General features: G+C 52.7%; 6 protein-coding genes and 1 non-coding gene across 7 annotated transcripts; 1 reads left to right on the forward strand and 6 right to left on the reverse strand.

Moving 5' to 3' along the window:
• Window positions 1–747: 747 nt before the first annotated feature.
• On the forward strand, window positions 748–2,555 carry N0V89_005196 (uncharacterized protein; the record flags this gene model as incomplete). Its single annotated transcript, XM_056213974.1, has 5 exons — window positions 748–1,108; window positions 1,175–1,780; window positions 1,833–1,883; window positions 2,014–2,152; window positions 2,210–2,555. 5 exons carry the CDS (start codon window positions 748–750, stop codon window positions 2,553–2,555), a joined length of 1,503 nt encoding a protein of 500 aa, XP_056071241.1.
• A 115-nt stretch (window positions 2,556–2,670) lies between these two features.
• Window positions 2,671–5,223, reverse strand: N0V89_005197 (uncharacterized protein; the record flags this gene model as incomplete). The annotated part of the gene is made up of 3 exons (XM_056213975.1): window positions 2,671–3,701; window positions 3,769–4,808; window positions 5,126–5,223. 3 exons carry the CDS (start codon window positions 5,221–5,223, stop codon window positions 2,671–2,673), a joined length of 2,169 nt encoding a protein of 722 aa, XP_056071242.1.
• A 425-nt stretch (window positions 5,224–5,648) lies between these two features.
• Window positions 5,649–7,238, reverse strand: SPO7 (Nem1-Spo7 phosphatase regulatory subunit; the record flags this gene model as incomplete). Its single annotated transcript, XM_056213976.1, has 1 exon — window positions 5,649–7,238. The coding sequence occupies one exon, from the start codon at window positions 7,236–7,238 to the stop codon at window positions 5,649–5,651; it is 1,590 nt and encodes a 529-aa protein (XP_056071243.1).
• Window positions 7,239–7,939: 701 nt separating this feature from the next.
• On the reverse strand, window positions 7,940–9,588 carry N0V89_005199 (uncharacterized protein; the record flags this gene model as incomplete). The annotated part of the gene is made up of 2 exons (XM_056213977.1): window positions 7,940–9,385; window positions 9,439–9,588. The coding sequence occupies 2 exons, from the start codon at window positions 9,586–9,588 to the stop codon at window positions 7,940–7,942; spliced, it is 1,596 nt and encodes a 531-aa protein (XP_056071244.1).
• A 2,049-nt stretch (window positions 9,589–11,637) lies between these two features.
• On the reverse strand, window positions 11,638–15,236 carry N0V89_005200 (uncharacterized protein; the record flags this gene model as incomplete). Its single annotated transcript, XM_056213978.1, has 4 exons — window positions 11,638–11,803; window positions 11,851–12,854; window positions 14,022–15,036; window positions 15,232–15,236. The coding sequence occupies 4 exons, from the start codon at window positions 15,234–15,236 to the stop codon at window positions 11,638–11,640; spliced, it is 2,190 nt and encodes a 729-aa protein (XP_056071245.1).
• Window positions 15,237–17,863: 2,627 nt separating this feature from the next.
• N0V89_005201 lies at window positions 17,864–17,935 on the reverse strand. Its single transcript has one exon. It is a non-coding gene; the product is annotated as a tRNA-Arg (tRNA).
• Window positions 17,936–18,493: 558 nt separating this feature from the next.
• N0V89_005202 (uncharacterized protein) lies at window positions 18,494–19,576 on the reverse strand (the record flags this gene model as incomplete). The annotated part of the gene is made up of 1 exon (XM_056213979.1): window positions 18,494–19,576. One exon carries the CDS (start codon window positions 19,574–19,576, stop codon window positions 18,494–18,496), a length of 1,083 nt encoding a protein of 360 aa, XP_056071246.1.
• Between the last annotated feature and the right edge of the window lie 2,870 nt (window positions 19,577–22,446).

Below are 22,446 nucleotides of genomic sequence, written 5' to 3' on the forward strand. Positions count from 1 at the left end.
TTCGCTAAAGGTGGAGGATCGTGTTCCCGCTTTGCCAAGTGTAGACGCTAGTTTTCGAAGTTTTACTTGCACCTTGCCGACCGAAGCTCACCTCAATTCTTGGCAGCTCCGACTGTAGGACCCAGCCACGCGGCTCAAACGATGCCCACTAGTTCGGAGGGTTTGATGGCGCGTCCTGTCCACTTTTGCCTTGTACCGTTACCGCGTTACCCGTCACCAAGCCTAGCCGGCTACCTCGATGGTCAAAGTTGCACCCTCTCGAGGCATGATTCGATGTGTCAGGGCACTTTTACAACACAATTCCACGTGTACCGGTATATCCAAATGACTCAAGCAATGGAACGTATAACGGCACTAGTACATGTAACGTCTAGGTACAACGCAGAGGCATGCCGGCTATCCTTAAATCGGGCTTGGCATCCCCATATTAATGCTCTGCTCCGTTCACTAGGCAGAATTTTAATCTTATCAGATTTTCGTCTGATAACCTGCCCCACGTGCGCGGATGCCGCTATGCTCGAAATCGGTCCACTCCGTTCACTACGCAGACGCTTGATCTTATCAGATCGAGTGGTCTTGCGTATGGGCCGAACTCGGCTTCTTTCTGGATGCTTTCTCGAACCGCTCTAGAAATGGATAAAATCTTGCATCGTCCGCTCCAGCTTGGCCGGGAGGGACTTCCAATTCTTCTTCAGTCTTCGCGTTCTTGTAAATATACGGTTTCCGTGCCTTTATCCTATTGGAATAATGGCGGACACACACCAACCCGCACAATATGGCGTCGCCATCACGACAAACAGCTCAAAAGAGATAGCCGATGCCACAATCCAACCTCGCAGCGATGACAGCTCCAACGATGACAGCTCCGTCGCTAGCACCCTCACTCCAGCGCCTCTACGCTGGAAGATCATGGCCATACTCCTAGTCACCGCCATAGGCTTCGGCTCGCAATGGAGTTCCGGCATCACAGGCGCAATGAAGAGCACGATCAAGAAAGAGCTGAAAGTCAACAACAAGCAATTCGCGCTGCTGGAAGCGAGCGAGGACTTTATGGTTACAGCGTTGATGCTGGTGAGCGGGTTGGTTACGGATAGGATTGGGGGCGCGGGTATGCATCTGCCGCTCTGAAAAGTGCCGCTTCACAAGATTGCAAATGGCTAATGTTAGGGGTTAGGTGCCATGCTCTACGGCAACGTCATCTACTCCATCGGCTCGATTCTCGTCGCGGGCGCGGCGCAGACGCGCTCGTACAAGTTTATGATTGCTGGTCGGGTGGTACGCGCTCTTGGGGATATTGCTACGCAGGTCGCGCAGTACAAAGTCTTTTCATCGTGGTTTGCGCCTGGAAATGGGTTCGCTTCTACGCTAGGCTTTGAGCTGGGGGTGGGCAAGATTGGTGCGTTTGCGGGCAAGGCGTCTGCTAACATCATTGCGAAACGGACGGGCGACTTCGCGTGGGTGTTTTGGGTTGCGGTGTTCATGAATTTGTTCACCAATGTCATGACTGGGGTGTTCTACTGGTTTACGAAGGTTGCGAATCGGAGATTCCACGGTGTGAAGGACCCGGCGACGGGTGAGCGGCTGACGGAGAAGAGCAAGAAATTTCAGCTGCGGAAGGTGCTAGAGTTGCCGTGGACGTTTTGGGCTATCATGGCGTTTTCGCTGTTCGAAACGAGTACGGCGATTGTCTTCTTGCAGAATGCTACGGAGATGGCTGAGCAGCGGTTTGGGACGGACTCGATTGCTGCGGGATGGTATTCTGCTACGACGCAATATGCCGGTATGCGCACAAATCTTCCCAGTTCAATCTCCGCATACTAATACTGTATTAGGATTCTTCTTGGTACCGCTGATCGGAGTATTTCTAGACCTCTTTGGACATCGTATCTCCTTGTGTAAGGAGCACCTCCCAGATACTTGTGGCTTCACCTGCTGATATAAATCAAGTGTGTTTCTGTGGCGTTGGAATATTCATTTCCATGCTTCTCGTTTGCTTCGCCAGTGCGACAACAGGCACTGCGGCAAGTTTTGGTGTTTTCGCCATTACATATTGCTTTGGTCCCACCCCCATCATCGACAGCATCCGCACATCGATGTGGCAGCCTTCTGTGTTCGGATCTGCGTACGCTTTGAAAATCACCATGAACAACGCGTAAGTCTTATTTGTGTTGCATCAGATTCATCCCATGTTAACTTACCGTTCTCGCAGCATGAACATCATCGTCCGCGTCATAACCGGCGTAATCCAGGACGCTGATAACAACTCTTACGACCGTGTGACCATCGTATATGTTGTTCTCTCAGGATTATCAGTCGCAGTCTCGCTAGGGCTGTTCGTTGCGTCTTGGAAATTCATCGACCTCCAGCACCTGCAGTGGTCGCGCAAGCTGCGCATTGCCCGAGGAGACGTGCTCAATGAGAGAAAACGGATATTCGAGGAGGGTCATGGGAAGAGCAAGACGATCTCGATGGCCTGTTTTGGTGCGCTGGTACTGTTTGTGATAGGTGGGTGGTGTGCGTATTTCTGGGGAGTGGCGACTGGGAATAATGAGTGAGTGTATCTTGCACACATCGGGGTTGGAAGACCTTGTAGATTCTTCGAGAGTAGCAGAGCAGTAAATCTTCGAGTTCTTCGGATCTTTATGGTACATGAAACTACAATGTGAGCCCTCACGAACCCACCTTGCAGGTCGCGCTTGCCTTCACGCTCGAATCACTCTCGCTCGTCACAGTGAGCGTCACCACGGCCTCGCCACCTGTGCGGTACCCCCCAGTCGTACCAACAGCAACTCTCGCTGTTGTCTCCTCGCCGAACTTCGCCCATGCTAGCGCATTCGGCGTCTCAACCGCCCATCCTTCACCCTCGACTTCCGCGCTGAGCTTGTAAATGTCTGATCCCAGGTAGGCGGAGAGGTCCTGCGGATGCACGCTAGACGCATTGGACGGGGCCGTACCCGTATTCTTCAGCGTGAAGGCGCACCACGAAGCACTAGTCGAGTTCGTTGCGTCGACGGTACCTTCGCCGAGTTCCACGCCGTATGAGGCCGCCGTTGTGTTCGAAGCGGTTGACGACACCCCGACCGTGTAGTGCAGAATACCGGTATCATCGCGGTTAATATCCAGCACGTAGAAGTGCAGACCGTTCGCCTCATCCACATGCTCGTACTCACTCCCGCTCCTTGTCCCCGCATGGAAGAGCGCGTCTACAAGTTGCCGGTAGTCGCCAATACTCCAGTACCTTGCCGTGCCATTAGGTAAGTAGAAATCGACAACATGTGCGTCCTCCGGATTCGCATCGATCATCCACTGGAACGGCTGCTGCGCGTCGCTGTCCTTCGTCTTGGATATCATGACGCCCGAGTCAGGCGTGAAGCTGTCGGCGCCCATGCGGTCCACGACCTCGACGTTGTAGTTGTTAAAGTTCCCACCATCGCAGAGAGGGTCGGTACTAGTGTTGCATTTGGGAGATAAGTCACCGGATGCCCCGAAGGAGACGTTGAAGCCCATGAGCCCCGTGCCGGGGTCGACCGAGCGCGCAGTGATCTCCGCGATGACGGGACCAGACGTAGCAAGGCCGGAGCGCGAGATTTGCAGAATGGGCGTGTTATCAATGAGTTGGATCTGGTGCTTGTCGCGCATTGTGTGCAAAGAACCCATGGAGGCGCCCTGTACAGGCGGTATCTGCCAGCGTGTGTGCGGCCCTACCGTACAAAGTCAGTGATAAATACACAAAGAGGAAGACATCCACTTTGTACGCAAGAGACTTACCACCAGGTCCATTAAAACTCCCACGCGAGAGCATTGACCATGGCCCTGTGTAGGATCTTCTCGCAGGATCGCTGAACGGGTTGTTGTAGTTGTCGCCAATGCCGAGGAGATGAGAGAGCTCATGAGCGAAAGTCGCCATGCCAGAACTCTCACCCTGGGTAGACGAACCGCCTCCAGCATTTGGCCAGATGGTAGATGCTGCAGCCCAAGAAGTCCAGTTCACATACCGCGTATGCGCCCAGTTCGGCAGCGAGCTATTCGCCGGTGGACCAAATTCCTCAGGCACGTCCTCCGGCGATGCGAATTTCATCTCGCCGAACTCCTGCCAGGTCGAAGACTCGTCTTGGCCAGCGGATAGGATAAAAGCCAGCTCGAATGCATCGGCTGTCTCGTTACCTACTTCAAGGCGCCAGGCTCCGAGGGCATCGGTCCGCAAGTCGACTGTCGTGCCGCACTTCCCTTGACCGCCGGGACACGCGCCCTCGTTGAAACCGCCATTTGGATCGTCGTCTACGCCATACTGGTAGGAATTGCTCGGCATTCTGTAGGGTCCGAAAACCGTTAAGTTGACGCCGTACTTCCCGAAAGAGTCGCCCATCCAGTACTCGTGGATTGTGTGGCCCTTGTTCAACTCATTCGGCGTGTTCAGCAAATCCTTGTAGAATGCAGGCACTTCATCTCTGGTAAGCGTTGGTGCAAAAGCCTGCGGGTTGCCGAAGATGTCTGACTCCGGCTCGAGCGTCATGACGAACGGCGAATCTGGATAGTCGACCGTGACCATTGCGATGTTGAAGTTGCGGTCGCGGCCCTGGCGCGAGGGGTCTGACCATGATGTTCCCGGCGGCGCCTTGAAGTCGCCCCAAGTCATATTATCTGGATTGACCCATTTTTGCTCGTCGATAATGGCGAAGGGGTCGGTTGAGGCGCGGCGGAGAAGGCGCGGCGCTGGTGCTGCGAAAGCCGTGGTTAGGAGTGCGGTCGTGAGTGCGACGCGCGGAAACGACCGTCCATTGTGCCTCGCCATCATGTAAATGATGCTCCTACAAACTTTATACACCACAGATGCGTTTTCCTCAAGTAGACAGGCTACAGGATACACGAGAGGGAGGAAAGCGGAAAAGCCAGTTGCAGTGGCCCTGCGTAGCCTTTAACGCAACCTCCATCCTTGCACGACAAGAGTTGTATCGCGTTCCTAGCCAGGGTCGTTCGATACGGGTTCAATACGGGTAGGCAATTTAGCCATTCCTACGTAACCATGCTGATCTGGGGGATGCGGGACCTTGTAATGCAGATGCCTGATGCAGATTAGATGGCCTTGGCTTATCGTGCCACCTGCTGAAACGAGTGTGATCTGTACATTCGCTTGAAATCGGTTTGCTTGGAAGATGAGCCATGGTATGATTCCGCGGCATGGAGATGAACGCGAGGATGTTTGTTTGCGTGGGTGGCGTTCATGGTGGAAGGTAGAGGGTCGCGGTGGAGAAGTCGCGTAAATTTGAACTACGACCGTACGGTATTAGATCAAGACCTTGAGTTTGCACAGCAGTCTGAATAACACAACATTCGACCTTGAAATAGACAAGTGTATGCGCTCCATGTAGTGGGCTCTTGGGGTTGATCTTAGATGTGACACAAGAGGCAGGTTGGTGGACCACCTACACTCTAACACCATAACCACTCGTATTGTAGCTGCGCGTAATTCTCATATCTGCAAGAATCGAAAAGATCTGAAGAAGATTCGAATGATGTACATTGTGAACGTTTCGCGTTCAACGTCGTGTTCGTAACCCGTAGCCATCAATCATATGCTTAAAAGAAACCGCAAAATGCATATGCAAGGTATCATCAAACCAAACAGGAAGCAGACCAAAAACACCTTTTCATGCACTCGGCGCATTGGGGAACACATTTCCACTGCCCCTTTCCCCGCTTCCCCTTCGCACGGCCTGTGGTCTGGGTGGCGGCCCCATGCTTCCTATGTTGCTCTCTTCGAACCCACTTGCATCGGCTTCGTAGTCGCGTGCGCTCTCCGTGGTGCTCAACGTGCTAGCTCTCTTGCTCTGCCAGGGCAAACTCTCGTTGGGGGTCCCGGGTCGGCTGTTGCTCTCTGGTCTACTGCTGCTGGACGATAGCCTGGACGAAGGCTGACGAGCAAGCGCTGCTGAAGCGGGGCCGGAACCTAGGTTGAAAGAGGGCTTCTTCGCACCTCGCGTAGGGCGGGACGAGGTGTACGAGGCTGTGCTGCCTGTTGTGCTGTTGCTCCATCTGCGCTCGCGGGAGTGGGATGCCAGACGGTCTTCCATGTCAGGAGTGGGCGTGGTGCTTCGGGACGAGGAGCGCGAATACGAGCCTTCTCGGCCTCTGAGTACGCTGGGCCTCCTCTTGCGCTCTTTGAAGGAGTTTGACGCGGATAGCTGATGTGAGTGCGAACGTTGGTGGTGTGGGTGGTGAATGTCGCTGCTTCGACCGGTCGCCCCTTTTGCACGCTTCCAGCCTCGCCATCCAGTCCACCACAACCATCCACCCTCAGCTCGAGCAACTTCACGCTGTCGGGCGCGGATTCTTCGTCTCAGTTCGCCGCGACGCTCGTTCTCCCTGCCCCAGTACTCTGCTCGGTAGATTTCCCATCCCTCTCTGAAGTCTGGCGTGAACGGCTTCGGCAACAAGATAAGCTTGATGAGATCACCGCCCGGCGCGATGTCCTCTTCAGCATACTCTTTCCCGTCCTCGACGATTCTGTGTCTGGGAAAGCCCTCCGAGAGATCACTTCTCTTTTCTTGCGAAAGATTTACAAAATGGTAGCTGCTCCCACCCGTCTCGCCGCCCCACAGTCCCCCGCTAAAGGGCAGCATGAAAGCCAGCCAGCCCGCAACCTCATGCGCCCAGCTCCCCCTTATCACAACGATCTTCGCATTCGTGCCACGAAGGCCGCGATTAGCAACGCTGATCCACCGCCGCGGCCACCGCATGCCGCGCTCCCACTGCCCAGTCGCCCAGAAGAGCAGCGCGGTGACGAGGCCCGTGATGAAGCACATCTTTTGGAATGAGTCGACGAGCCAGTATTTGGAGCCGCCGATGCCTTTGCCGTCTTCTCGCGGCCGTAGCCACAGGAGGTAGAAGAAGAAGGCAATCCATATTGCCAGTAGTGTCAAGACAAACGTGTTTTGCCTTTTGCGTGCGCGGAGAGTCAAATATTGGCTGCGGAGCGAGGCTTCGAGGATAAGGAGATTGAGGTATATCTGCGGCGGGGAGGAGGGGAGGAGAGATGTCGGGTCTGATGGCGGGTACGGCACGCGCGGTGTCTTAAGGGAAGCGAGGCGGTCATGGTGGGCGGTCGACGCGGGTTGGTGAGCGGAGTACGGCGGTGGGTTCGCATAGGCTGAGGCGGCGACGTCATGGACATTTGTGTTTGGCGGGGGAGCTCCCTTCACGATCTGGTCGAGGGCCTGGTTGGATGCTGGGAAAGCCATTGCGCTTGTCTACGCGTCCTCGACGAGCTTGCGAGCAGTGGTGATGCACTTCTTGTAGGCATGTGATAGTGCGCCGTGGGTAATTCGAGTTGGTGTCAGGCTAAAGCTCAGAAGAGCCCTGTTCCTGTCGTCTAGCAATCGAGTAAAGCCTGAAGGCTTTGTGAGACGTGTGCGCGGTGATGCGAAGGCGGGAGGCAGCGCGGCACAGCTTGGTATACATGGGTGGATCGGATGTCTGTGATGTCGGCGGCTCGAGCTCGCCTAAAGTGCGGTGTGTTGCAAGGGTTTGCTGGCAATGCTAGTCCACCCCGCCCGTGTTCTAAAAGACAAGTGCCAAATGTTGTCTTCACCGTCTCTTTGGCCTCACCCGTTTGTGACAGTTGACGGACAGGCGTCTCCAGTGTTATTGCACACACGTTGTACATCGGACCATATGTTTGTCACAGGGTAACTCAAATAGACAGTGATGTGAACCTAGAACTGTGGCCTGACACTGTACGGTCGACGTTTCCAGAAGGATGTGCTGGATCTTGTCTTGAGCCAAGGGGCTAGAATTGGTTTAACTTGTTGATGCGTGTACGGTTCGTCTACGCTAAAAGTCTAAGAAAATGCCATGCAGGAGTGTCCAAAATGCCGATTCTACCCAAGGCGACCTTAATCCCAAACGCCATGCCGAACCCAATGTGCTTCCCTCATGTATGCTACCGCCTGGCTTCTCTCCGCTTCACATCGGCCATTTCCTCTAGCATAACGCGATTGAACTGCTCCCAACCATCCAAGTACACGTGGTGACCCGCCTTGTTAATTATGACAACCTTTGCTTCGCCGTTGTCCTTCTTGCGCTCTTCGGCCGTTGCGTTCTCAAGGATGCGCATGCGCTCTTGCTTAATCTTCTCTTCCGAGGCGAAACCACCGGCAACGTCCATCCAGTCGACTTCACCGTACATGAAGACCACTGGGATGCCGTTCTCGCGTTGTCCCGCACCGGGAGGGGCGGGTTGTGAAGTGGAAGATGGTTTTGGCGGAGCATCGCCATCCACGATCGCGCCGTCGTGTGGTTGAATCCATTGACGCCCTACACCTTGTATCCGTCGAATGAGTGGGTTCCTTGCGAACGCACCGGGAGCGAGGAGATATCCGAGTGCGTACTCTGAGCTGCCGCGCTGCCGGAAGATGGAGTAGCTGTAGTCGTGCAATGCCTGCGCCTCCTCTTCCGGTAGATGCGAGAATCGACGCGTCGTCCAGCCTGACACGAGACGCGGGCCCAGAGGTCCACTCCAGCGCACAAGAGAAAACGGTGAAATGACGTTGGCTTCCCATACATACGAAACCCAACCGGGCAAGCGCCGGCGTGGTGGCTCCTTCTGTGTGTCTGTTGTATCCTTGCCGCTGTCGCGTTGTTTCATGAAGTTATTGTTGTCTGTGGTCGTGGTAGCAGCATCTTGAGTGAACTCGTTCCCCATGGTAGATTCCTGTGGTTCAGGCATGGCTTCGTTCACTGCGTATGGATCTTCAGGTATTCCGACTGGCGAGGCGAGAATCAGCTTGTTCAAGCGGCCTGGGTACTTGAGTGCATAGGCGGTGGCAAGATAGCCACCCAGGCTGTGCCCTAGAAGCGTGAATCGTTCCAGTCCTCGCTTGATGCGCCACTCCTCCAGCGCATCAATGAACCAGTTCTCAGCTTCGGTGATCTTGCCCTCCTTGTCTTTTGCATGGATCTTGAACGCAGGCCGACTACTCCTGCCCATGCCTAGCAGATCCAGCGAGTAGACCTTCCAGCCCTCCGCCCGTGATAACGCTTCGTAGTTGCGGTAGAAGAAGCCCAGCCCCGCGCCATATCCGTGAAGCATCACCAGATTGTTCTCCACGTCTTCGCCCAGTCGCTGCACAGAAAACTCATTCAATGCGCGGTCTTTACCGCTCAGTGCCACCATTTCCGAGTTCCATTGTCGCGGGCCGTACGGATCGGTCAGAGTCGATGTTGTAGCGTGGGCTTCCGGGTTTCTCGGTGGAGCAGTTAAGTCGACAGCAGAGGGCATGGCGGACGCAGGAGCTGAGCCGGACTGCGTCTGGGTCGGCGGTTTCTGGAGGTATGGGATAAAGGAAAGGACGCGGTGCTCGGTGGCCATGGGCGATGTGCCTGCCCACTGTTCAAAGAAATTAGCATGCGGCGCGAATGGTGCCCTGGTGGGCGGCTTACCCATTGACTGAACCCCTCCTTTGCGCCCAGCGGGAACCACTTCGCGACCCTGCCCTGCTGCGACTGACCCTGATCCTTTGCCCTCTGCGAGGCGAGCGGCGCCTGCTGCATCCTCCCTCTGATCTCCTCATCGTCTTGCGGGGCCGCCATGGTCGAAGAGTCGCGCGCTTCGAGCTTGATGGGTGTCGATAGACTCAGCGAAATCCAGCTTGCGCCTCCAAAACTGACAGTTCTAGTAAGTGCCCTGCGTGCGCCTGGTCGTGTGTGCAGGTAGCGCCGCAGTAGATGCAGCGGGGAGAGAGTTGGGGCGGTCAGGGTGGCGATGGTGGTGGTTGCAGCGCGATGCCTCAGGTTCATCCCCGAGGACACCACAGCTGCAGAAGTTATATAGTATCGGACAGAAAGGAGCGGACGTATGGATGGCGCACCGAGTGCTGGGGGGAGAGAGACTGTGACATGGCAGGCCGCGTTGTGGCGGACTTAACTACGAAATGCGGGAGAGGCGGCGGTCCACCAAAATCGGACCGGCCAGATAAACACCCCGTCATCCTATTGCTGTCGAGATACGGGGACCTGCAGGGAATTAGCCCGCTAACAGTAGGCTTTTCTAGCTTGATCCGGCCAGCAATGTGCGCAGTGGTCAACTGCTTGTTCTTCCTCCCCCTCGACGCGTTCATACGAATGTCGGCGTTAGCGGGGAGACAGTCGTCCGGACCGCGGTCAAAGCGCGCATAGGAACATGGTATTCCGCATTCCTCTTCGTGACGCGTGTATCTCCATGGATTTTATCTCGAAGGCTTCCAAGTGCTACAGCGGCCAGATGCTCTGGCGCCCGCGGCACCCTCTCTAGGCTCGAGACTGGTCGAACACACCGCAGATGTGACGGAGACCAAGGGACCAATCAGAGCACGGAGGGCGACCACACCGTGAGCGGGAGCACACAACCACTGTTACAGAGCGCCGACATCGTTCAACATACTGTTCTATTTTGAGCAGATTGATTCCTCTTGGATGCGACAACATACTGATCAGTAGTCGATTGCTTCGCAATGTTTGAACATTCAGGCCGGAGCAAGCGGAGAACATGACAGACGTCCGATGCTGGGAAGAGCCAATCAAGAGCAGGGGAAGACTTCGGTCATGATTGCGAAAGGGTTATAGGTGAGCTCAAACAAGAACATCTAATCTGATGTAAGATCACGTCCAGAGATGCTCGCAAACTACAACCTCTCACGAAACTAGTAGTGTATCTCACAGTGAGTCCTATCAGGCAGGTGCAACCGAGGTCCCCTGGGCAGAACCACTACAATATCCAGAAGCAGCATCTCCAAGCAATTGCACTCAATTTCACTCACATCTTCAATCTGGAATCCATACCAACACATTTGTCGAAGCCATAGAAAATATCCAACTCCAATCAAGTCCTTTTTCAATGGCCGCCCCAAGCCCTCCTACTTCGATCCGCCCACCAACCCCGCCTTCGCCCCCACCTACTCTCAAATCTCCTCAATCCCACTCTCCTCAACCTCAACCCTCGTCTCCATCGCCGGCCAGATCGGCTACGACAGCTCTACACAAAATATTCCGCCCACCCTCGGTGAGCAAGTCACGCTCGCGTGCGCCAACGTAGACAAGTGTCTTGAGGCAGCCGGCGCGACGAAGCAAGATATCGTGCAGGTGCGGCAGTATGTTGTTGATTTGCTGAGAGGCGGGCAGGGGCAAGATCCAGAGGGGCCGAAGAGATATGCAGAGTGGTTGGGGGGATTGAAGCCTCCGAGTACGAGGTTGGGGGTGCAGGCATTGGCGAAGGAAGGTCTGTTGTATGAGATTGAAGTTGTTTGCGTGGTGAATACGGGGGTGTGATAATTATGTGATCAGCCTGACTTCGCTGGCCGATTTAAGTTTGGATCGGTGGCCGCCGTTCGGGAACGGCGTGCGCGTTCTTTAGGGATGACCGGCTTGAAGAATTATGGTCGAAATGACATGAAGTATAGCCTTCTCGGCTCTCAAAATAGGGCCCAGATGCAATCTGATGCGCGAAGACATATATACAATGCACGGAGATACTAATGTCTGCCACAACACGTAACGCCGTCCTCTACAATGGAATCAACATGTTCCAACTCAGCCCCAACAGATAGCAACTCTAAAGCAAGATGGAAGGAAGTATTGCATACCTCTTCCGAACACAAACCTGCTTCACAGCTTGGTCTTTGCCTTTTCTGCTTGGCGATGCAATTTGAGTGCCTCACGTACACCGAGATCGATTAGGACATCTTCCGAGCCTCCTGGCACAACGTAACTAGGCACGCTGCGATAGAACGCCTCAATTCTCGCCCCTTGACCGGTCTTCGTAAGACCGAGACTATTGTTGTCAGTCCAGCCTGCGATAGTCATTTGCATACAACTTACCCTCCCATGATCTTCAGGCACTCTTCTGCAACATATTTGCAGACCATACCCGACTGAACTTTGAGCAATGCAGTGGTTCCGCCTAGAATACGGGCTCCTTCGGCATCGCTCAAGTGCTCCAGCTCATACACAATTTGTTCGGTCCATGATTGCAAGGATTCGACTTGTCTCCCACAATTTCCGAGTTTGTTTCGCACAACAGGTTGCTCAATCAGCGTCTTGTCAAAAGCTTCGCGCTTGATAGCCCACTGGAACGCATCATTCAGGGCGATCCTGCAGCCGCGGATGGCTTGGAATGCGACCCACAGACGCTCATGGTTGAAATTGACCATCGTCTGACGAAAACCTTGGCCTTCTTGCCCGATGAGGTACTCGGCAGGGACTTTTACGTCTTCAAAAGTAACGTAAGTGGTCGAGGACAGGGGCCCAGCAATGACCTCGATTTTACGGGTTCGTAGCCCTTCCGATCGGGGGATCAACAACATGGAGATGCCCTCTGCTCCCGCTCCTCCTGTACGCACAGCGGTCATGAAATAATCAGAGAACATGCCGTTCGTGATCCACTTCTTCTCGCCATTGACAATATAATGCCTCCCGTCTGGAGTCTTTTTAGCGGTCGTGGTAATCATGCGGACGTCAGATCCAGCCGCCGGCTCCGTCACTGCAAGACATATTCTCTTTTCTCCGCTCAAGATCTCTGGGAAGATTTTGTCCTGAAGCTGCTTACTCGCAAACTTCAATAGTGGTGGTGCACCAACTACAAGACCGATGAACAGCGAAGCAATGCTGCCACCGCGCATGAGCTCGTCCCATAACACGAAGTCGTGGAAACCGTCCCACTCTTCGGGCTTGATGCCGCCAATGATCGGATAGTTAGACCACTGCTTTGGAATCGCCTTGCCGGAAGCAATCGGAACAAGGAAACCTGCCTTTGCGCATGCCGTGTACAAAGAGGGCGGCACCGCGCCGGCAGCCACCCACTCTTCCGTATAGGGCGCAATATGCTGCTCAAGGTCAGATTGATTCGTAGTTTTGCGTGACTGTCGATGACGGCTTATGACATGGCCTAGGGCTTTCGCAGCGGTTGCGCGGACTATGCTTTCAAGTTTGGCCTACCTCTTCGCACCACTGTCTCACAGCATCGCGCAACCTCTTGTGACTCTCTTTATAATATGGTGTCGGGCGCCCGGTATACCTGCCAGTGCATTAGTGTAGGATCGAGCAGGTATCCGGACTCCTACCAACTGGGCTCTGCCCACGGCAGCGTGCTGCCGTATGCTGAAGATGCCATCTCACTTCGATCTCAGAGGCCGGTCTGGAAGTATCCGGGATTGGGTTCCAAGTTACTCAGACGAGCATTTTCATGCCACTTTGAAGTTGTGCTACATGCTGAGTCGAGCTTGAGATAACGAAGTTGGCCGAGAGTCGGTTGTTGTGAGGTGCATGTGGAGGCTACCGAGGCAACCCCGCTTTCCCCTTGCACTTGCCCTGTTTCAAGTAGACCTACTGCTGAGCAGTTACTTGAAGCTGTGACATTCACGTGTCGTAAACTTGTCTCGCATGGGGAGACTAGAAATTCAGGACAGAAAGTATGACGTCATCGCCCAGTTGCGAAAGGTCGTGAGGATCAAACACAGCTTTTACAACGTTGAGATATGCAATCTGTCTCTGGGTCTCGGAAGAGAATATGTGTAATCCTACGCAGACAATGTTTGCGACGTCCTTCCATCATTAGCGTCGACTCAGTCAGCGTGGAGCCCGATTGACTGCTTCGTGGTGCAACGGAGGAACTTTCTGGGAGTGATGATCAGCTTTCTGGTAAACTGCCTAATCGGGTAATTTACCTCCCGCTAGCGAAAGCCGTCGATGACCGCTGATCATATTCACCGTCGTAAAACACCAGTGGCCCGTGCGTCGTGATGATGCACGCGGTGGCCCAAGCTTCAGCAACACGCTCTCCGTCATCTCTCCGAAATCACTTAAGTTATCTGTTTCCACGTCGCATCCTCGATTACTGACGTCGCGAAAACGCCGGTCTTGCAGAACCAGCGTAAGCGGACTTCGATCGCAGCGTCCACTCGAAATAACTAGGCAAGGCTCATTCAATCAATCGTTATTGCTAAACGTGACTCGATCTATGCCCAAGAAAAATGCTCTGAATGCAGATATACTCCGTCCATCTTGGACCCCTTCAATATCTTCAAATTCTCTGCTGCAACAGCGTTGCGTACATTATTCTGCATTGTTTCTGGGCCGCACACGAAGACGCCAAGGGACTCATTTGCCTCCGCTGCCTTGAGAGCCTCCTCCTGGATGATTGATGCGAGCTGTGGCCGGCCCTCAAGCTCCTTGCCCGGGACATGAACATCGTGGCCCTTGGTGTGGATCTCAATTTCATCCGAGGAGGACGTGGAAAGTTGCGCTTCTGCCGCCTCCGGTAGATCTGCCTCTTTTGCGGCTTCTCCTGTCAGGTATACTTGGACACGGACGTTCGAAGATGGGTACTTGGCCAGAAGGCCGCTGACAGATGAAAGAAACCATTTCCGACTGCTTGAATCCCGTGTGGCTAGTATTACATGCAGGGACTTCGGACTCAAGATGCTACCTGCGGCATGAACTTCGGTCGCGGGGGCTTTCTCGGTGTCAATGTGAGCTTCTTCAGGGCCGTGGTTCTCATGGCCGTAATTCCTTTCAATCAAACCCGCCCGAGCGAATCGCTCAACGAAGGGTAGAATCCAGCCAGCACCCGAACCACCAGCGATGACCAGCAGATGGTCACTGTCCCTAAACTTCTGCAAATTAGCGCCGCCATACGGTCCATCAATCTGTACAGGCACCGAGATGTCAGGATTTTCTAGCGCATGCTGGTACAACTTGCTCGTAAAACCCTTCTGGTGACGAATGTAGAACACAAGCTCAGATGGCGTGTCAGGGTCGATGGACGGCGAGGAGCAGATGGTGAATGGATGCGATGACAGAGCCGGGGAAAGACCAAAGCTCGTAAAACGAAGGAAACAGTGCTGTCCCGGAGTCCACTTGAATTTAGCGGGGACCACGATGCGTGTAAATCCGTTCTCTTCAACTTGAATTCGGGCTTTTTGCGTGAATCCGTATTCGAAAATGATGCGAAACCAGCTGTATGCATAGCATGGAACATAGACAGCAGCGGTGGCGATGAAATAGTCCCTATTCATGATTTAGAGGATGCTACTGACTCAAGATGAGGACGGGGCGTACCAGGAAGTGAGGGTGTAATCGCAGTGCCAGAAGAAAGTGATCATGAAGACAATGGCTGCAAAGAAATGCGTGGCTTTGAAGAACTCGTAGCCAAACAGGGAGCTATCGAATTTGTTAGCTTGGTGCGATTGACAGTTTGCAGACTGCATTGTCCAGCCTGAAACTATTGACAAACAACTGTGAAAGCGGGAGCATGACTGACCGAATCGTGCTATGAGACATGAAAGTAAGCCAAGCCTGGAATATGAGGGCGACAATGCCTGTCCAGTAAAAAAGCAAGCTTGAAGAAAAATGCTCCTCCATAGTATGCCAATGAATATGGTATACAATGAATGGGAACGTATGCAAAAGCGCGAGCACGAAGAAGGCATACGAGATCCATCGGTGGAAGACCTGCAGCCGTTCGTGAGTGACCCCAGTAACCAGTGTGATCCAATTCGTCTTGCTCGCGGTTGCAAAGATGAAAGGCATGCAAGCCAAAGCCATCCATCCGGATCGAGTTGCAAGCGGCGGCGAGCCACCAAATATCGTGTCCGGCCAGTAGTAAGGCTGTGGGGCCAAGTCCATGCCTTATGAATACATTAGCACATTTCATTCGGTTGGGTTTAAACCACAATGATCCAGGGAGAACTCGGACGCTTCTGTGAACGTTCGTTGTGAAGGTATCCGAGTCTACTCTGCACCCGCTGTGACCTGTTTCAATGAAGCCTTACCAAAGAAGAAAACGAGTCCAGCCAGTCCTAACAACAGTGTCCCGACTGGAGCCGAGTTCCAGCGAAGTGCCTTAACGTGGAATCCGCGATACGACATATACCGGACGATAGCGATGAGTTTTCGCCATAGAGCCGGGCCTCGGTAACGACGATAACCAAGAACGTATGAGGAGAGGAAGTGACCGATTATGAAGATGCCTATAGCCGTCATGAAGAATGCGACGGTCGATAGTGCGAAAACATAGTCGGCAATATACCTGAGATGACATGTCAGCGTACCGTCGAAGTCGGTGGAACCATCTTGAGGAAAGATACCAGAAATGCCAGCGCTGTTTATACCAGTCGCATTGCTCGGTGGTTTTCTTACCGCAGTCAAATTCGCGACTGCTGTGCAATGCCAGTGGATATGTTAGCCACGCCATGCTCATCTCCATCTTGACGGCTTCTGAAGAAGACTCGCTTCCAATCAACGAATTACACTTGATCACTCGCACGCTGCGAAGTTTAAGAATTTGAAAAGACGGCGAGATCTGATGTGGAGTCAACAGCAGCAGGGCGCGGTATGAAGGGCCCGCGGCTGGGGTTAAGCAGCATCCGTCAAGCTTTGTGCCGAGCAAATGGCTCAAAAGCGTGCGCGGCAGGGCTCTGGCCGGAAATAAGCAATCGTTTAATGGCTGGGAGCTTCGTGGAGAGCGAGCGAGAGTGGGAAACAGTCCCTATGGTGGTGCGCGCATTTGAGCAAGTTTCGCGTTTGGCCAATCACCGTCCAAGCTGTCCGCATTCCTGCACAGTCAGTCAGACGAGGATTCGCGTTTTCTCATGCAGTTTCGGGAACCGGCACTACTGCCACATGGCTCTGGGTCCATCTGCTACTGCCTCTTGGTGCCCAGCACCGTGGTTCCTTAATTCCACCTCCATCGTGCTTGAGTATCACTTTATCCAGTCATTTAACTATACAACTTTTCGCAATGGACTCCATGTCTATGGCTACTGCAACGAGCGACATGGCTAGCATGTCAATGTCCATGCCCATGGCCACAGCGAGTGCGACGTCTGGCTCTATGGACATGAGCACGAGCACCATGATGCCAATGAGTATGATGGCTATGACCTTCTTCTCTTCAACTACAACACCACTCTTCTCTATGGCTTGGACCCCGACCTCTGCAGGACAGTACGCCGGTAGCTGCATCTTCCTCATCGCATTCGCTGCCATTTTCCGCGCTCTCATCGCCATTCGCTTCAATTTCGACCGCTTTTCGGCCAGGATCGCTCTTAGTCAAGGTGACGATCAGGCGCCACTATACAAGGACGAAATGAAGGGCTCATATCGGCCGTGGCGAGCAAGTGAGGCCGTGGCTCTTGGCGCGATGGATGTGGTTATTGCAGGTGTTAGCTACCTTCTGTGAGTGCCCCACCCAGGTGCCATTTCGCTCCCACTAATCACCTCAGGATGATCGTGGTTATGACAATGAATGTCGGCTACTTTCTGTCTATTCTTGCGGGTATCTTCATTGGAAGTATGGTCTTTGGGCGCTTCATGCATCGTTCAGTAGCACACTAGGTAATGGAGTTGTTTGGGGTTGTCTGGGCATATCAGCTATCAACGCTGAAGAAGAGAGAAATTGAAACTGTCTAACCTAGCGAAATAGTATTATTTCAAAAGATGAAGTTGAGAGTTATCGCCTTGCAGTACGAAAAGGGGTGAAACTCGTCATGAAGGTCTCAAGGACCACAGTGGGTAATCTTTAAGAACTCGTCGCTTGTGCTGTCCAGATGTTGCACCAGATGGCTGGCAACGGAGGTCCGGAATGTACGTGCGTGTTGACTCGTCATCAACATTAGTTATGGATACCCTCGATCGGGTCTCAATGTAATTTTGACAGTCAGGATATATCATATTGAACTGCTGTTTGTTTAGTCGGAAGCTGTGTGGGAACTTTGACCTTTTCAAAACAATCCTTGCGGCGAACTGGAAGCCATGTCATCCATCACCTTGACCAAAAAAGCAAAAAGTCAATCGGCGCAGGAATCAAACCTGCCATCCAAGTCGTTTGATACAACGACCTACGTGCGACTCGAACACACAACCTTGGCCTTAGGAGGGCCACGCGCTACCATTGCGCCAGCAGGCCGACTATGATTGGACAGTTCTTAAGAGTATAAAAGTATATATTGTGCTAAAGATTATCTCAAAACTAGAATGAACTCACCATGTCTGTCACTCCAACATTTCTTGTATCATAAGCTGCAGGTAGCGCATTTGTGGGCTCGCAAAATGTCGGTCAGCAAGCGGCGGCTAACAGTGGGGTTAATTGGTCACTAACTCAACAAAGAGACATCGACACCTCAACATCTTGCGCGAGTGACATCTCGAATGCCTCCTCGTATTTGAACGGTAACATGGCAGTGTATTGAAGTACACCCTTCTGTATGTTGGTTACTGCTCTCAATTGTCATTATTCTTAGAAGTACAAAGGCAGCAATCCAAGTAAAGTCATACTCTCGTTGACTGAACAAAGTCTCAAGACCGTGTTTTGAGGCCGGGCTCACAGTGAAAAGACTCTCCTACTCGTTGATCTTACCTAGCTGGCTAGCTATCGGACTGAGCGGCAGACCACTGCGAAACCTGTTCCCAATACAGAAATTGCGAAAACCATCCTAGCCACGCGGCACTTGCTCTACTGTACAGCCTATCGTCTATAGACCCGAGAAGGGCGGGAAATGGTGGACTCTGTGTCCCTTCTTGGCCTGCGTTGGAACGATTGTGGCACTTGTCTGACGGAGCTCGGTCGAGAATGTGGCTGATGAACCTGTGTGGGCTTCATTGCCACGTAAAGTATCCGGACGATCGCAGTCAAACCTATAGCAAACGGGATGGTTTGACCGGCACCAGACAGCGAGAAAACACCTCCAATCTCGTTCCAGGATATCGTAAGCTCCGTAGCAACAGTCACGGCGAGCGCAATGACAATCCTGATCCAAACATCCAAATTCTGCAGAAACTCGATATGCCCTCTTTTCGGTCGACGCCCTCCCACTCCTGGGTCCGGTAATCCCGCCAAGGCCCTGAACTTCAGGAGGAAGATGTAGAGACATACCAGGCCCAGCCAGAAGTACATCAGGGCGTGAAGCACCACCGAAACCTTGCTGTTGAGGCGGACTTGGCCAAAGACGAAGCCATATTGCTGGCAATTGCGATGATCCAGATCCGGGACGCGATCGAACCAGAACCAGTATTGGAAGACCAGAACTCCTATAAGCAGTATGAAACTCAGATTGGCCGACATCGCTCCAAGATTCACACGTGGGTAGCGGGTTGGGTCCTGCACGGTCACATTCCAAATGTCAGGAACCCGCAGATGCGAAGACAGCACCAAAGGAAATGCACCGATATCTCGTGTATGGAACGATTGCACGACGACCGCAATAGAAAGGTCCCAATGTATGAACCACGCTTTACTTACCCAGTAGGGATCGCATGCTGTCAACAATCGCCATACGTATATGGGTACCAGGGCCAGATAAGCGCCGAACATGAGCAACAAAACAATGTACGTCTCGGCTGGCTCGAGATTGTCAATGTCACTTTCCGTGAGGATAATGAGCGCTAGGAACGTTGCCGCCACAAACATATCGGTTGAAAAAGCGACGTTCTTCACCTCAGAAGGCGCCATCCACCTTGCGAGGATCGCTCCATACCACAGGAAATAGTACCCAAGGCGGATGCCCAGCCCGTACATATCGCTGTTTCCATCAATTGTGCATACGGCCATGGCGTCGAGGTGGGTGATATCCAGAAGTTATTGCGACGCTCAGCCTCGTCGGCACATGAGGTCGGAGGTGGGGCATGTTTATATGGCAAAGTGGACGCCTTGAGCCAAGCTGCGCGCTGTGCAGCGTCTCACAAAACGTGCTGATGCAGTGATAAGACGACGTGCGGGTGGCAGGGATGATGATTGGGGTCTACGTGGTGGGCGAAGGATGGAGAGCAAAAGACGACAGAAGGGGCTAGCTGGTGTTGCGACGCCCCAACTCTGGATGTGCGGGTCGTGACAGCCTCCTGTACTCACCATCCTGCGAACCGAACATCTTCAACCCTGATTTCTGCTGAATGGTCATAGCTAGTCTCGACAGTGGTAGAGCTGCTCAGGTCGTGCTTGCGAACGCAAGCCCAACAGTTGCGCGATGACAACAAGAGGTTTGCTGTTCGACGCTTGCTACCTCGCCAGCACGAGCTGTACACAAGGCTCATGTAGAGTGGATCGCGTATATCATGCATGTATTGGTCCATTATGCGATTGGCCATGCCAGGTTTGCAGCAAGCGAAACGCAACGATATCAACGCATCGATCTCTTAGGTTTAAGCCAGGTGATTTTCAGGCAGTAATGGCTTAGCTGTAGGAGAGACACGCGCAAGCTATTGCGGCTCAACCCGTATCCTCGTTTGCACGAAAGCAAATACATATGCTGCATATAACGACTCGGCATCAAGACAGCAATGCCTACGAGTTTTAAGTACTGAACAGTCTTGGATCATAGCTTGACATGCACACTGCATACCATCGAGATAGCAGGAGCGCCGCGCAGCGGCTACGGTCATGCATACGAATACGAGTCGCCTTTCCGTCAGCGAGGATACCAACGTGGATACAGAGGTTCTCGCGACAGACCAAATGATATTGAAGAGGCAACCCGAGTTCATGTGAAAGCGAACAAGGAGTATGAAGAAGCAAAAGCAAAGCATGAAGAATTCAGGATGAAGTACGAGGAGGCTAAGAAGAAGTTGGACGAGGCACTCAGAAGGCTCAATAATGCGAAACGACGCGAGTCGTCGTGGTGACATTCGCTATCTCATAGCAACAGCTATCATGTGTATATAAGAGATGTCGTTGCAAATGGTGCTCTCCTTCCATTAGTTGCATTGGCTATTTTTCCTCTGACTGCCGCTTTTCCTTTTTTTATCCTCTGTAAAGTTGCAATTACAGTCAAAAAGCTTCTCAGGTGGGTACAACCCCAATACCACATCGATTCTATTAAACAGCTACAACTGTCCCTGTAAGCAAATTCTGGAGGAGAATATTTGGTCTTGACTATAGCTGCATGTCATGGGTGATATGTTCATCCCTGACAGCCTCATTTTGCGAGGTGATGGTCTTGTGTAAGCTAGTCAGTCCTGTGGGGCTGTTTCATAATTCCTATAGGGCAGTCGTAAAGTGGAATATGAGAAACATTAGTAGTGAGTATTTCCATGAATGAGATTCATTATCACGAGACATTCCGTCGGAATTGAGGAGCCCTCCCAATCCGATGTATGGATGAGCCGCGGATTGAGTCGCGCACGTACCATATGTGATGCAGATGATCTGCATTTTTGGTCGGAGATCCGCTCGATCGGGACGCTCGATACATGTTGCAAGGTTTTGGTGCAATAAAATCGGGCCCGAGAATATCAGGAACCACTTACACCATGGAACAACGTACCACCTGAGGTGCCACAGCTATTCACAGCACACCGCAGCCTCATATCTACATTCTTACTGTACCATTCTTTTTAATTTCTGATTAATGTTTCCCTAGGACGCGCCTTGAAACCCGCGAAGGAGCTGCTTGAACCATTCAATTTCAAGTGTACAGAAATCTCGATCCACTCAAGATGCATATTGTTGCGGCATACGCAAGGGGCGAATGAGGCTAACATCTCGGACATCCCTTGAATATCAACGCTTGAAGCGTCATAAATCGACAATATGTACTGCGGGTATCTCCGCCCTCCAATACTCGCACACTCCGTTCAATAATGCCCATCTCAGAACAGTAAAGCTCTGGATGTTTCATCACTCACATCAACAACAGTATCTTCGCCATTGGACATTTCGATCACGCATTCCACAAAATAACATTTACCTTTACTTCCCCTATCTAATCCAGAGACTTCCCTGCGCGTGCACACAAATCAGCATTTTCCCGAAGCCCTGGACCCTGGCCTGATGTAATACGATGGACATTCATCTTCTCGTGCGCAAAGATGTGGGCTAACGATTCATTCATCCACAAATGTCTTGACCAAGCCCGCGGAAGGCGGAAATAATATGAAGGATGAGCGCTGGTCACCCGAGCTATTCCCTAGCTCATGACCCGCATCCCGAGATTGGTCGCCCCAGCATCTTCCCCATGAAAACTAGCACCAACACGGTTGGCAATACCGTATCACGACCCACAGTTACAAACTCAAGGGATCCTACAGGGCATGTCGAGACGAAATCTCTGACCTGGGAAAGCTTCAGTGTTCTTCTAAACCCTCCATCTCGACTTTCGATCCTTCGACAATAGCACAATATGCCGTACAGATGTATAACGTTCATCCACCGCAAGGAAGGGACTACGCCGCAGGAATTCAGAGACGCCTGGGAAAGGCACATGCAGCTACTTATGGAACTCACGAAGCCGCACTCTCCCGTCGAAAGCGTGCGACATTATCCCGCCCGCGTAGGCAGCGATATTGCACAGCGCGCGCCTGTATCAGCATCACGATATGATGAAAACGCGCCGCTTGTGCTGCTGGGAAACACAGAACTTGTAACGTGGGATTGCATGTCAGACTGCACTTATCGCGATGAGTTGCATTTCCAGCAGTTCTATGCGC

This window comes from Didymosphaeria variabile, assembly GCF_027946475.1.
Source record: "Didymosphaeria variabile strain IMI 356815 chromosome Unknown scaffold_4, whole genome shotgun sequence".
In the NCBI taxonomy this organism is placed as follows: domain Eukaryota; kingdom Fungi; phylum Ascomycota; class Dothideomycetes; order Pleosporales; family Didymosphaeriaceae; genus Didymosphaeria; species Didymosphaeria variabile.